General features: G+C 38.1%; 1 protein-coding gene across 4 annotated transcripts in view; it reads right to left on the bottom strand.

Annotated features, from left to right (window-relative positions):
- HIVEP1 (HIVEP zinc finger 1) overlaps positions 1–15,456 on the bottom strand; it is a 145,401-nt gene that overhangs the window by 6,823 nt on the left and 123,122 nt on the right. For all 4 annotated transcript variants that reach the window (XM_074398435.1, XM_074398436.1, XM_074398437.1 and 1 more), the window contains exon 7: positions 15,343–15,444. In XM_074398435.1, the coding sequence (XP_074254536.1) occupies positions 15,343–15,444 (102 nt within the window). The remainder of the gene's footprint in view (positions 1–15,342; positions 15,445–15,456) is intronic.

The raw sequence follows: 15,456 nt of genomic DNA, 5'->3' as shown, positions 1-15,456 counted from the left end.
GGATAGCTGCTGTGACAATAAATCTCTCATACCCAGCCCATTCCTAAGCAGATAAACTTGAACTTCCAGACTAAAGGCCTGTAGGAAGGAGAGGCACGCCCATTTCTAGGCATACAAACCACTTCCATGGGTCTCTACTGTCTTATAGAAGATGTACAGCTTTCAACACAAAATTATAAGGCATGCAAGAAGGCAAGAAAAGAATACACTCCAAAGAGACAAATCAATCATCAGAACCACAGTCAGCTACGACACCAAAGTTAGAAATGACCGAGAATTAAAAAGAACTATTATTAATACGCTGGAGGCTCTAAAGGGAAACGTAGACAGTAAGAGACGGGACTTTCAGCTGAGAGATTAAAACAATTAAAAACAATTAAATGAAAACGGTGCAAATAAAAAATACAGCAACAACATCAAGAAAAATGGTCAAATCCAGAATTCTATGCCCATTGAAAATAATTTTCAAAGATGAAAGAGAAATACAGACTTAGAAAAACAAAAACTGAGGGGATTCATGGCCAGCTGCTTGACCTAGTAGACAATAAACGTGAAGAAGTTCCTCTGGCAGAAGGAACATAACATCAGATGGGACGCCTGGATCTACACAAAGAAACAAAGAGCAGTGAAAACTGACTAAATGAGGATACAGGTTTTTTTCTTATTTTTAAATTGCTCTTAAAGATACCTGATGTCTAAAACAAAAAAAGTAACAATGTACTGTGCATTCATAGTAAATGTAAATGTAAAAACGTATGACCACACTAGTATAAAAGATGGAAAGGAAGAGCTCTGTGTACATACTGCAGTAAAGTCTTTAGGCTCCATATAAAACAATGGAATATTATTTGAAGATAGACAACCAAAAATTTTTAAAGGTATAAATAAGTTAATAGAGGAAATACAACAGGATCATAAAAAACACTTGATTAATACTAGAGAAGGCATAAAATGAAAACGGAAACTCAAAACGAAACAAACAGAAAACAGCGGCCAATATGGTACGTTTTATTCCAACTAGTCAAATAACATTAAAAGGGGTGGTCTAACACATAAATTAAAAGACAGAAATGACTAGGATTGAATAAAAAGCAAGTCCCATGTATACAGTGTATATAAAAATGCACTTTAAATATTAATATAAAGACATAAATAGGTTGAAAGTAAAAGTCTAGAGAAAGATATACCACAAATCAATAACTAAAATACAGCTGCAAAAACTATACTAACATCAGACAAAGTGGATTTTGAATATAAGGGAGGATAAACAAGAGCATTACCTAATGATATAGATTATCCCTATAAAAATAACAATCCTAAGTGTGTACGCAATTAAACAGAGCTTCAAAATGAAGAGCGGAAACTGAAATAAATAAATAAATCCATGATCATAGTTGAAGATTTCAATAATACACTATCAGTAATTGATAGAATACGGAAATAGAAAATCAGGAAGAACATAAAAGAGCCGTAAAACACTACCAAGACCTAAAAGACATTAACAGAAATGTTGCACTGAACAGCAGAACATACTTTTCATGTAAGTGTATGCGGAACATTCACCAGTATATACTATACTTTGAGCTACAAAACAAACCTCAACTATTTTCAATCAGTAGAAACCACACAGAATGTGTTTTTACATGAAAACAAAATTAAATCAGAAATTAATTAATTGGAAGATATCTGAAAAACCGTCAAATTATTTCAGAATTAAAAACATATGCATGATACTGGTATGAGAAGAGACACACAGATCAATGGAACAGAATACAGATCTCAGAAATAAGTCTGCACACCAACAACCATCTGATCTTCAACAAACCTGACAAAAAGAAGCAACAGGGACAAGTTCCTATTTAACAAATAGTGCTGGGAGACCTGGCTAACCATACACAGAAAATTGAAACTGGACCCCTTCTTTACAACATATACAAAAATTAACTCAAGATGGATTAAAGACTTACATGTAAAACCTAAAACTATGAAAACCTTAGAAGAAAATCTAGGCAATATCATTCAGGATATAGGCACAGACAAAGATTTTATGATAAAAATGCCAAAAGCAATTGCAACAAAAGCAAAAATTGACAAATGGGATCTAATTAAATTACAGAGTTTCTGCACACCAAAAAAAACTATCAGCAGAGTGAACACACAACCTATAGAATGGGAGAAAATTTTCAATCTATCCATCTGATAAAGGTCTAATGTCCAGAGTCTACAGGAAACTTAAACAAGTTTATAAGAAAAAAACAACCCCATTAAAAAAGCGAACAAAGGACATGAACAGACACTTCTCAAAAGACATACATACAGCCAGAAAACATGAAGAAAAGCTCAGCATCACTGATCATTACAGAAATGCACAACAAAACCACAATGAGATACCATCTCATGTCAGTCAGAATAGCTATCATTAATTAAAAAGTTAAACAATAGATGCTGGTGAGGTTGTAGAGAAAAAGGAATGCTTCGACACTATTGGTGGGAGTGTAAACTCCCATTGTGGAAGACAGTGTGGCAATTCCTCAAAGACCTAGCACTCTGCAGAAATACCATCTGACCCAGCAATCCCATTATTGGGTATATACCCAAAGGAACAGAAATCATTCTATTATAAAGATACACGTGTGCATATATTCATTCACGATAGAAAAGACATGGAATCAACCTGAATGCCCATCAATGACAGATTGGATAAAGAAAATGTGGAATACTCTACAGCCATAAAAATGAATGAGATCATATCCTTTGCTGGAGTTGGAAGCCATCATTCTCAGCAAACTAACGCAGGAACAGAAAACCAAATACCATATGTTTTCACTTACAAGTTGGAGCTGAAAGATGAAAACACATGGTCACACTGTGGGCAACAATACTCACTGGGGCCTATCTGTTGGGGGCTGATGGGGTGTGGGTGGAGAACATCAGAAAGGAGAGCAAATGGATGCTGGGCTTAACACCTAGCTGATGGGTTGATCTGTGCAGCAAACTACGACGGCATGTTTACCTATGTAACAAACCTGTAATCCCGCCCACACATGTACCCCTAAACTGAGAAGTTGAAAAAAAAAAAAATCTCTAAATATTCATTGGGTTGATTTTCAGTCTCAAAAAATTTCAAAATATTTTCAACTGGATGAAAATTAAAATATAACAGTCAAACTTTGTGGGATATAACTAATGCAGTGGTCAGTGGGAAATTTATTATATACAATACTTACATTAGAAAAGAAGAGTCTCAGATAAACCTAAATTTTCAGTTTTAGAAATCAGAAAAAGAAGATCAAACTAAACTTGAAGCAAGGAGAGAGAAGAAAACAATAAAAATGAGAACAGAAATGATAAAATCGAAAAAAGAAAAATAGAGAAAGGCAATGAAACCCAAAGCTGGGTTGTTAGAAAAATTCTCTGGTAACATTAGTCCAGAAGGAAAGAGACAAGATACAAATTAACAACATTAGAAAAGAAAGGGGGGATGAATATATGATTCTTGTTATATTTATTAAAGTTCTAGGACACATGCGCAGAACGTGCAGGTTTGTTACATAGGTATCCACGTGCCATGGTGGTTTGCTGCACCCATCAACCGATCATGTAGGCTTTAAGCCCTGCATGTATTAGGTATTTGTCCTAATGCTCTCCCTCCCCTTGTCCCCCACCCCCCAATGTATGATGTTCTCCTCCCTGTGTCCATGTGATGAACATACAATTCTATGCATTTGTCAAAAACCACGTACTATACACCTTAGTACGTGTGAGTAAATAAACTTTACTGTAAGTAAATAAAAACAGAATCAACCAGAATGTGAGGTATACCTAGGAGGAATGCAAGCTGAGACGGATGACTCTGACTGCAGCTGGATGAATTGCACAGCCACGCTAAGGGCATGGAAAGTAAGGTCCTGTCTGAGGTAACCCTGGCAACCTCACTCTGTTGCCCAGACTGGAGTGCAGTGGCGTGATCCCGGGTTCAAGCGACTCTCCTGCCTTAGTCTCCCAAACAGCTGGGACTACAGGTGCTCGCCACCACGCCCAGCTAATTTTTGTATTTCTAGTAGAGTCGGGGTTTCACCGTATTGGCTAGGCTGGTCTTGAACTCCTGATCTTGTGATCTACCCACTATGGCCTCCCAAAGTGCTGGGAAAGCAAGCGTGAGCCACCGTGCCAGGTCTCAATATTCTTGATGTGGAATCTGGGACAGAAAATGGATGTAGTGGGAAAACTGGTGAAATCTGCATGAGTTCAGTTAGTAATACTGAACCAAGGTTAATTTCTTAGTGTTGACAAACATCCTGTGGTTATGTAAGAGGTGGACACAGGCGAGGTAAGACAAAGAATGGACAAGGGACTCTCTATGCTAGTTTTGCAACTTTTCTGTAAGACTAAAATTATCCTTTATAAAACAGAATTCTAAAAAATATCTGCCAATGCTCTAGGGTCTTTTACTCTACTGATACCAGTATTCTCTCAGATAAGCTTGCACAACAAACACCCCCCATTAGCCTCATAGTCAAATCAAGACTTCTCACAAGTACCTCTGTCTTCTTGTTGTTTAATAGGGCACTATCAATTCCTGAAATCAATTTCGACATTTCTGATGCTTAATTTGGAAGCACAGAAAATTTCACCTAAATTCACTCTAACCTAGATACACATTTTAAATTCTTACTAACTGAAAGCACTCTTATCTTGTATCTATATATATATATATATTTTGCATTTCTTATTCTATTGTACATATGATGACTCAATGGCTCTATTCCAGGGGCAGCCATCCATAGCCTGGATGCTAAGTTAGTACCACTCTGTACAAACCAATACTATTTGATCATAATTAAAACAAGGACTAATTAAGGAGCTGACTTTTTCTCACTGAATGATTTAAAAGATGAAAAATGCGGTAAATTACTTTTAAAGTGTTGAGCCCACAACTCATAAATGTCAGAGCTGAGATTCAAACCCATGTTAGTCTATGTCTAGACATTCCACACTCAATCATATTTTAAAAATCTAACCACAGAATAATCAGAAAGGTCAACAATAAATTACAGTCAATAAGCTGGCTTATAAATATGCATGAATTCAATGTTTGTAGGTACAGACATTTAAAGCATCATATAATTATTTGATTACAAATAACAGAATATATAAAATGCAGTCCCCAAAGAGAATGTAAATAATGGAACTTTAAAAATTTCAAATACACTACATTGTATAAAAGTTTAAGAATCAGTTATAAGTATTTTAAATTTTTATTTATATATTTTTTCAAGAAGCATGCTGATTTCTTCTTTAGTATATGCACATGATATTAATAATTTAAAATGAACACCATATATTTTTAATGGGGAGTGTAAAACTGGCTCCACTTTAATCTGTTTTTGCCTTGATTATATCAAATTTCAGTCAGGATTTGCAGTATGGGTAGGAAGACACACAAGGTGGCTTCTCTGGACCTTTCTCCCCTCCTGGACAAGTCACATGCCTATAGCTTGCAGAGGGAGTAGGAGGGGCTGAGATTCCTTTCCTGGTTTCCTTCACTGAGATAAGTACAGAATGTTGTTTCTGTCTCTGAATACATAGTATCTGAAATCTCTGCTAGAAGAAACCACCGTCAAAGTTTAAAAATCTACAAATGAATTTTGAATCATTACATATTTGTTAAGCAGGATTGATATTCTGGGGTAATAGAGGAAAGATAAAATGGGTAGCTTAAATGAACAGAAGTCAATGGTATCCTTTTAAATATTCATGGCACCAAAACAAAAAGCCCAGACAACTCTGTCCTCTGTTTGGATTCATACGAATAAAAGTCTTTAATGTAATTCCCTGTCCCCCTTAACACTGCTCCTGCCCCGCAAAGAAGACACTGCTGATGAATCAGAAGTCATACTGACATAGGACCCAGAAAAGAAAAGTGCCTTGCCTGTGATCAACAAGCCAGTGAAGAAAGAACAAGGACTTGTACTGGACTCAGAAAACTTGTCTTATTTGACTCTGTGACACTGCTCACTTCGCTACTGCACGTTACTTAATATAATGACTATGATAGTATGTTGAGTAACTGTGTATCAGCGACTGGCAAAATATGGTCACCAGCTGCATGTGGCTCTCCACCGGTTCTTGTGAATAAAGTTTAATTGGAACACAGCCAGGCTCATTTGTTTCCATACTGTCTATGGCTGCTTTTGTGCTACAATCACAAAGTTCAGCAGTCATGACAGAGAAAACATGGCTTGCAAAGACTAAAATATTTACTATCCCGCCCTTGACATAAAAAGTTTGCCAACATCTATGCCATATTACCTTCCACGTTTAAACCTAACCACCACCCCATGACAGAGTTGTTGATATTACACCCATCTTCCACAAGCAAGCTAGGAAGCTTGTACTGTATCTGATTAGAATGCACCAAAGCCAGGATTCTAAAACAGGTTTCTACGAACTTAGGAGCCTGTCATTACGCCAGTAACAGATACTGACTTTTTCCCTTTCTATTACAATTGTTGCTTTCTTGGTGTATGTAATACAGACCCATACATCAAGAGGGTAAGCACTGTGGCCTACCCTTTGCAGCCATCGGATAACTCCAAAACAGACCTAAGGAAACTATATTTGCTTAGCAAATTCATAAATAAATGATCCTAAAAGTTCCATTTAAATACGTCCTCCCAGACACATTCCCCTCTCGTTATAAACAAATGTTTCCAATACTCAATAAAATTTTATATCAGCACAAGACTAATTCCTTTATTTTCTGTGAATTTCAATTCATGAGGGAAAAAGCAGGCATATAATGTAGCAACGTTTTTGTCCAAAGTAAAGGTTTTGATAAAATTATGTGCTGTTGTTATACCAAACAACTTCCCTCAAGATAGATTTTAAAAGTTACTGTCTGAAGATCAGTCAGGTGAACCACAACCTGCCTGCCACTGCTGCCAGACAGTGACACCTGCTGGAAGAGCCAGAGTCGCAAAAGCGGCAGGAGGAGCTCCCTGAGAGAAGGGGCCCCTGAGGGCACCGATCCCCAGCCCACCCACACTCAGCAGCAGCCTTCTTTTATTGCTGGAAGTTTGCCTGCTTCTGTTTTTCACTTATGTTTAGGAATATTACTCTGAAAGCCAGATTAACAATGGCAACCTAGGGAAAAAAATTTTAAAGCATGTGAATACAATAATATATATATTTTGAAGATGAAAACATCATTCAGAACATAATGCACCAGAGTTTAAAGCTTGTTAACTTTAGAAAGTAAACCAAAAGACTGTCATGTGTGTGTCATTCAAAATAGTATTAGCACTGCTTTAAGTATCAATCCTAAGGCCTATTATGGTTTCATATTCTACATATGGAAGTGTTTCTTAAAAAGAGTAATAATGTGTTCTGTAAAAATCTCGATGAAAATATATTCTACAGGTTTCATCTGGGAAAAAAAAAAGCTCTGCTAGTAATTTTTAAAAATTCACTTAAATTATTTTTAAGAGTAAATGTGATACAGGTTTTAAAACCTTGTGATGAAACATCATCTTTACTGTAAGTAATTAAAGTCCAACAAAAATGTTTCTCACTGCACTTCGTCATGTTAAACGGTTCTCCTAGCTGGCAGCTGAGGGTACACATTAACATTCCTTGCACTGAAGTCCAGCATTTGTTGACGAAAACATTCTTTGGATCAAAGGATGAAAAGCAAATTGCTGGCGGCCTGATTTTTGACACAAAAGGTGAAAACTAAAATGTAGTCACTAATACCCCAAGAACACAAGAACAAAATTCCTGAGGCTATATCATGTTTTATGGCAAGAAAACAAGAAAATGTGCAGCAGGGCTGAGGGATTAGGCTTCCCATGAGCATTTCTTACCACTGCAGCTTAAGGTGCTAGTTTTAAACTAAATAGAAACTTCTTTTAAATGCCAAATGTCCACATTTTAATGGCTGGCTTATAAAAATTTATAATTCCTCTTGCTTAATTAAAAATAAACGTGTTCTAACACCCCCTAATTTATTCCATTGAGAATCAGAACAAGAATTCCATCTATGAAAAGATAAGACAGGTAGCCCAGCCACAGAGTCTGCTGTTGCTAAGGGTGGTAAAGAATTCAGAAGGGATCTGTGGCCTTTCATCACATCATTTTCATATCACCCTTTAACGAACATTCTTTATCAACCAGGGACCAGCCACAATAAGATGGTGAATGATAATCTGAGTATGGCATGGCTGGCAGAGTAGAGAACAGGTCTAGGATCCCTAAAAGATAAAAGACTGAAGCTAATGCCTGGAAAACACTGATGTTAATTAGAAATGAATCTGGAGAAAACCTTTGGTGAAAAACCAAATAAGAGAGTAACTCATCATAAACATAGCATAAGGCCTGTGTTTTTCCAGAACGCTCTGAGCTGACCAAAGTATTACAAAGTGGTGATGATGTTTAAAAAATAAATACTACACTGGGGTGCTTTGTAGTAACACTGCCTGACTGCCTGCAAGTATTTAGTGCATTTTGTTTAATGAATGAAAGCTCAGAGACATTTCCTGGTGATGATTATCTTTATGCTATATAAAAGATCAATTAAATGACTAAGCCCCCAAAGGTATCCTATGAATCTAAAAACACAATCCTTAGGTTTCTGGGTGCTATTCTGCAAACACTGGCAAGTGTTGAGACTTTTCTTTTTAGATTTACAATCGGGTCTCCCAAATTTTGTCCTTTTTAAAAAAAGGCTTACCCAGATCATCGAGACTCATATGTCACTTTCAGAAAAGCAGACCGAGTCTAACATTCCTTCTTCACATGCTGCAGGACTCCACTACTGATGTCACTCCCACCCTGTTGTTAGGAAATAGGAAGTAGCTACCAAAACAGAGAAAACAGTTTTCATATTGATCAAGATTTGATGTTTCATCGCACTGGTTTCTGAGAAGACATGTGGCTCCTGATGTGGGCCATTTTTCTTTAAGCACTGTATTATCTAATAGTCATCTATAATCTGTTAGCATGATGAAACAACAAACTTCAACTGTGTTTGGGAGAATCTAGGGAATAAACAAGTTTCCAGGATTATTCTGGATTTTCAGTTCTCAAATAGCTAGACCAGAGAGCCCTCGATAACTGTAGGTGTGAAGGCATAATGGAAGGTGTCTGAAAAGCCACTAAAATCACTGTTTGGGATAAAAGTAAGTGGCTGACTTTGATAACTGCTGTGGCCCCTTACTGCTGACAAAACTAGAGCATTTTCCTGAGTTTCGACTGTTGACATACAGCAAATGAAATCCTAGCAGTATATTTGTATAGCAGGATTAGTATTCGAATTATGTTGGATTAAGAAGACGAGAGATGATATCAAGACCCCATGATCCCACAAAAAGTTGTTCAGCATTAAAAGGAAAAGAGAGCATGTTTATGTGTTAAAATCCCACATTACACGATGCGATGTTCTCACTTATCTTCATTTACTGGGCTAAGACAATGGAGAATACACTGTCAGGCCAGACTCTCAAGAATGGCAGAGGCTCCTAAAGAGTGGCTCACTTCTCAAAAGGAGCTGCTGCCAGGAGCCTGATCCCTAAGAGGGGCAGGTGTTCTCTATGATGGGGGAGGTAGAGATGCGTTGGGGTGTGAAGAGGATGCGGGGGAGAACCAGGCATGTGAACTCACTCGACGGAGAACCAGGCGTGTGAACCCCCTGGATAGAGACCAGCCTCTGGGCCTCCCTAGCTTTGTTCTGCTGGGCTGTCCACTTCGAAACTGAAAACCGTAGTACCAGAAACATTTATTCTCCTTCTTCAGGTTTTAAGTCAGCCATTTCTTCTACTCCTCCTATATGTCTAATATAGTAATCATCTGCATTTGTCCTGGGAAAATAAAACTGTTAGCAAAATGAAACACTTTCTAACCCATTGCTCTCTTTATAACATCTTTATAGAGTCGACTGGAGCGAGGTTTTAAAACATATACCGAAATGATAAAGCAGGACAAGTCAAGGCCTTATCTTTCACAAGAGTCTATTCTGTGGTGAAAGTTCTACACCACAGTGGTCCAGGCCCAGAGGAGAAACTCATTCCAGGGGAAACAATGCTTCCTAGTTTAATACACAGACAGCGATATTTCCAAATCAGTCATTATGCATTTACACACAGACATACAAAACAGGATACCACAAGGGAAAATTATTTCAGACTTCCCATCTAAGCTGTCAAACTCCATCTGCTGGAGAATGAGAGAGGCTGAAGTCTTTAAGGTACTTCTTTTGTAAACCACTCATCCATCCAGAAAAAAGGCTTTTGTCTGTGGAAATATTTAATATTATTGTTGCTGACTGGCATCATCCACTTCATGAAACACGCTTCTTTTTGTCATTACTGTTTAAATTCCCACTATAAAATAAAACAGCAGCAAAAGCAAAAAACGAACAAATAACAAGCCTCGATAAGGAAAATTCAAGGGTCACAAATTAAAAGCCCTGTTATCTTTCATCTTGTCTCAAGAATATTTGAGAACATAGTCCAGAATAATAGTCAGATATACGTGGTCCTAAAGAGACAATGGGTTTAAACAATTTTAGTTCAGACTTTTGGAATCAAGGAAACACTTTATGTGCCATTGACTATTTAGAAAAATAATAGTTTTCAAGTGTCAGAAACATGAAATGGGTATAAACTGGCATGAGAGGGGTGCTGATTGTATCTAGACCCAGTGAGTAGAGTTTAAACCCGAAATGGCAGTTCTCATGCTGAAACTCCCCTGCAGAGCATCTATTACCCATTCCCCAGCCCGCTTCCCAGTCTTGGGCCCTGTGGAACTCTCTGTCTTTCCGTCCCCGTCACACTCTTATGCGCTATTCCTCTTCCCCAATCTGTGTGTCTTTGCCCAAGCAACTCCCTGGTCTAGAATGCTTGCCCTTCCTTTCCCACCTCACCAACAGTCTTCCAAATGAAGCAGCGTAGGGATAAATAAATTCTTTCCCTTTCTTCTGGGATCAAACTTGGCCATCACTGATCTTTCCCATCGCAGGCTTGGGAAGCGAACCTTGCCGAATTTGGGCTCATGCTACATCACAGCCATTGGCCAGGAGCTCCTCCTGGAGGATAGTAACTTCGGCACACATTGAATAGGCGCCGAAGTGACACGTTTTAAAAAATCAGTCAAAAGGAGAATAAACTCTTCTCCTCCAGAACTATTAAAAAACAGAACAGCTCTTTATCAACCTGGAAAGATCATTACTAAGGATGAGAACATGGAATAGTCGGAAAACTTGAATTATCTTCAGATAACTCAGGGGAGTTCTAGTCATCTGATCCAAAAACCAATAAATAACAAATCAACAAACAAATGCCATTATCACTTTAACAGTTCCTATACTGACTGACCTTGGCCATATAATATAAGCACTATTTACAAGCGAAGGTATCAAGTAGCACAGCTGTCGTTTGATTTTAGTGAAGGAATTTAATGGAAAATGACTATATCTAATTCTAAACTTAATAATATTGAATTATTTCCTATAAGATTATAAAGAATTTTTTTTCTAGTCATTCAGTCAACAACTGTTTACTGCCTACTGTTTGCCAGGCATAGTCCCAAGGAGCTCGAGATACAGCAGAGAGCAAAACATCACCCTTGTCCTTATGTAACTTATTTTCTAATTGGAAGAAATAGATAATAAACACACACACACGTGTCTGGTGGTGGTAAGTGCTATGAGGAAAAAGAAAACAGGAGAGAGGGCATAAGTGATTATGGCAGTAAGAGAGTGAGATGCCTTTTATTTTTATACATATTTATATTTCTATGTATTTATATTCAGGAAGGCCCCGCTGATAAGGGACATCTGCTAGAGAGCTGAAGGTAGGGGGGCGTTTAAGTCTCACAGCATCTGGTCGAGGCCATTCTTGACAGAGTTTCCTGTTAAGAACGCCTGGGAGCGCAAAGTCCCTGAGACAGAGGCCTGCTGGGGGTGTTCAAGAGAGAGGCAGGGGACGGGTGTGGTTGCAGCTGAGCACGAGAGGGAGGAAGGATGGGGGCGCCGAGCCTCAGGGAGATGGTAAGGAGGAAGACAGAGCTCCTGGTGGGTGGCCGAGCAGTGCTCTGAATGAGCCAGGAAACCACTGGGGCTTTTAAGCAAAGGAATGACATAATTGTTATAAGACCATTTTGGCTGCGATGTTGAAGACAGCCTGTAGAGGAACAGGGTGGAACCACAGAGACCAATCAGGAGCTATTCCAGAATGACTTAGTAGAGAGGATGTCGCTGGGGTCGGGTGGTGGAGGTGATTAAAAGTGGATGGATTCTGAAGACATTTTGAAGTGAAGAGCCAAAAGGTTTTACTGGTAGATTAAAAGCAACACGTGAGAAAGATGGGCATCAAGGATGACCTCAAGACTTTTGGGCAAGCAGCTGGAAGGGATGACAGAAAGTTACAGGGATGTGTGCTTCTTAAGAGGTAAGCGGTCAAGTAGGGCTCTGGGACACATCAGACCTGTGATGCTAATTAGGCACCCCAGCAGAGACTGGTGCGGGTTAAGTCAGGAGGATACCCACATCTGGAATGAACTGGGGCATCATTAGCACAGGGATAGTATCTGAAGTCAGGAGACCGGATGAGACTACCTACAAAAGTGAGCAGACAGGAAGAGAAGAGATCAGAGGCCACAGCCCTGGAGCCTACGTGAGAGGCTGGGGAGGCAAGGAGGAGCCAGCACAGAAGACTGAAAAAGAACAGCTGGTGCCACTCTGGGCTAGTGGAAGGCTAGAAACAGTGCACCCTCCAGACACAGCATCATGCTGCAGGCTCCTGGCTTGGCCCCTGCAAACAAAGACAAGTGCAGAAATGCTAAGCAAAATCGCATCTCCAGCTATCGTTAGTTTAATGGAGTAAAAGTTTGTTTTAAAAAATAATGAGACCCAATCTTAGTATAGTAATCAATAAATCAGAAACACAACAAACAAATCCATCAACTTGGCTAAAAATTTAAATTCTAACAGTATTAGGTATAAAGAGGTGAGGAAATGGAAAGTCTCTTCCGGAGAACAATGTAAAATTATAAAGCACTATTTTCTAGGTATCTACATATAAAGTGGTACTGTTTACGCAAATTTAAAATACAAACGTAAAATCACGCACTATTCACAGATATATACACATGTTAAATGAACTGAAAGGAAAACCCCCAATGCTGTGAGAGTTCTCTGAGAGGGAGAAGAGAATAGCAAGCAGTGGGGAGTAAGGGAAGCTGCCCCTCAGCTGCAATACCTCACCGAGCTGGTTTTCAAAAATATATTGCATTTATGAAAAGAACTTGAAGCAAATATAAGAAAATATTTATAACTGACCCTGCTGTGACTATATAAGTATACACAATAAAATTCTTTGTACCTTTTTGTATTAAAAAAAAAAACTCCAAATATGTTTTAAAAGCACAGAAAAGCACAATAAAACAGCTGATCATTTGTTTAAAACAACAATTGTTTACTATATTTATACCTACAGTGCAAACCTGTAATAAAGCAAAAGGGATGAATTCTCCTGGTGAAGTAACACAGAGTGTTAGGTCTCTAGCACAACATGACACAGCACTTGGCAAAACTCCACCTATATGTTCTACTTCAACATTATTTCATAAACACTGTAAAAAAATTTTGAGCAGATTACCCACAAATACAGTAGTTTTTAAAAAAGTAAACTGAAAGGAAAAAGGTAAAATTATGTTGTTTATCAGAAGTCCTAATCTGAATAGGGAATTAGGACACCAACTTTGAGTAATAATCTAAGACCAACTTCAAATGCTTTTGGAATTAGAAAAAATACAACGATGAATAAATACATACGTAGGTCAATCAGTCAGTCAGCAAATATAAACAATCCATCCATGATAATTAACAGAAACTATAATTCTTGTATGCAAATTTAAGACATAAGTACAACCTTCCCTTAAATTTAGAGAACTCTATAAACACATTAGTTAATTTTTATAAGATTCATATTCTTGAAGAAGACACATGAGTGTACTATAATCATACCATTACCTTGTCCTTTTCTATGCGGTGGGAAATAAATATCCTTACTGAAACTCTTACACATTTTTCCTAGCTTTTTACAACAGAATTGCTCTGTACCACTGAAGATGTGAGTCATATCTCTTGTATATTTAGAAGTAAATTCAGGCTGATTCATTTCATGTGTTACACGGATTAAACGCATTTGAATTTTTACCTATATATTCAACGATGTCCTCATCACTTTCTCTCTGGAAATTTTCTTTAGACCATACTAATACATGTCAAGAAAAATATAGCAAGCAGGCGAATTCTTAATTTAGGGCATTTTAAAAAGCAGTAGGATACTTTTTCAAAATTTTTTTTCTTTTGTCGATAAATCCTTTGGTTAAAAACAAATCTTACAAAAAGATATTTATATTCTCTGATGAGTTAGAACAGATGAACAGGTTTATTCTTCCTCAAAATTCGTCAGAAATAAATAATTAAATTTGTTAACTGTTTAAAAAACAGCTATTTAACTTTTTCGGAGTAATAAACACTTAGGAGAAGTAAACAAATGTTTTAGTCCACAATGATGGAGCAGGTGTGCAGCGCAAGGCACAGCGCTTAGTGCTGTGGGTGAGCACATGTTCTGTGCTCACTGGCTCTGCTCATGCTGAATCACTGCAGTGGGAGCTCAGGTGAGTGCGTCAATAATCACAGAACAAGGGAGAGGGGGATTAAATGCTTTGAGGGAGGAAATTCTAAAATACTAGAGGAGTCCAGAGTAAAAGAATTGTTTCCTGCAAGAGGTGTGGAAAAGGAAAATCAGAGAAGCTTCATGACAGCAGTGGACTTGGCTAGATTTGAAGGAAAGCGAGATTTTGACCAGGGCACTGGGAGCCGCGTTTGTGTGGGGAGTGAGGGCTGGGGTTCTAAGGGAGGGGTGTAAAGGTGAAGAGCAATCAATGACAAGTCAGCAGGAAATTCAAGCATATGGGTAGGTGAAAGAGAGAAATGAGAAGGGTAGAGAAGTAGGTAAGCAGCAGATTACAAAAGATTTTGATCAAGGTCAAGCGTTCATTTTATTTTCTAGACAAGTGGGAACTGATGGGAGACTGAGCAGAGGAGAGGTATGATTAGACACATGCTTCAGAAAGATTAACATTGTTGGGGATAGATGGATAGGAAGGAGGGTAATCTAGACATGGGAAAACTAATGAGGAGTCTACTGCATAGTATAAATAAGAGGTAATGAAAACAGGAATTAGGCAGTATCAGTGGGAACGGAAAGGGTATGGATGCAAAAAAACTGTACATTATAAATAGCATTTATGAAAATATATCGTATAAAGCCTTACCTGATTCTTCCGTATCCTGTTCATCTATTAAACCTACTGAGACGCCTAAATCCACACATTTCTTGCTATGCGCCTTGGACTTCATGTGTTTTGTCAGATTTCCTTAAGGGAAAA

The sequence above is a fragment of the Saimiri boliviensis genome, chromosome 4, assembly GCF_048565385.1.
Source record: "Saimiri boliviensis isolate mSaiBol1 chromosome 4, mSaiBol1.pri, whole genome shotgun sequence".
Classification (NCBI taxonomy): domain Eukaryota; kingdom Metazoa; phylum Chordata; class Mammalia; order Primates; family Cebidae; genus Saimiri; species Saimiri boliviensis.
The sequence above is the reverse complement of the archived record's forward strand: the minus strand, read 5'-3'. Positions and strand labels throughout refer to the sequence as shown.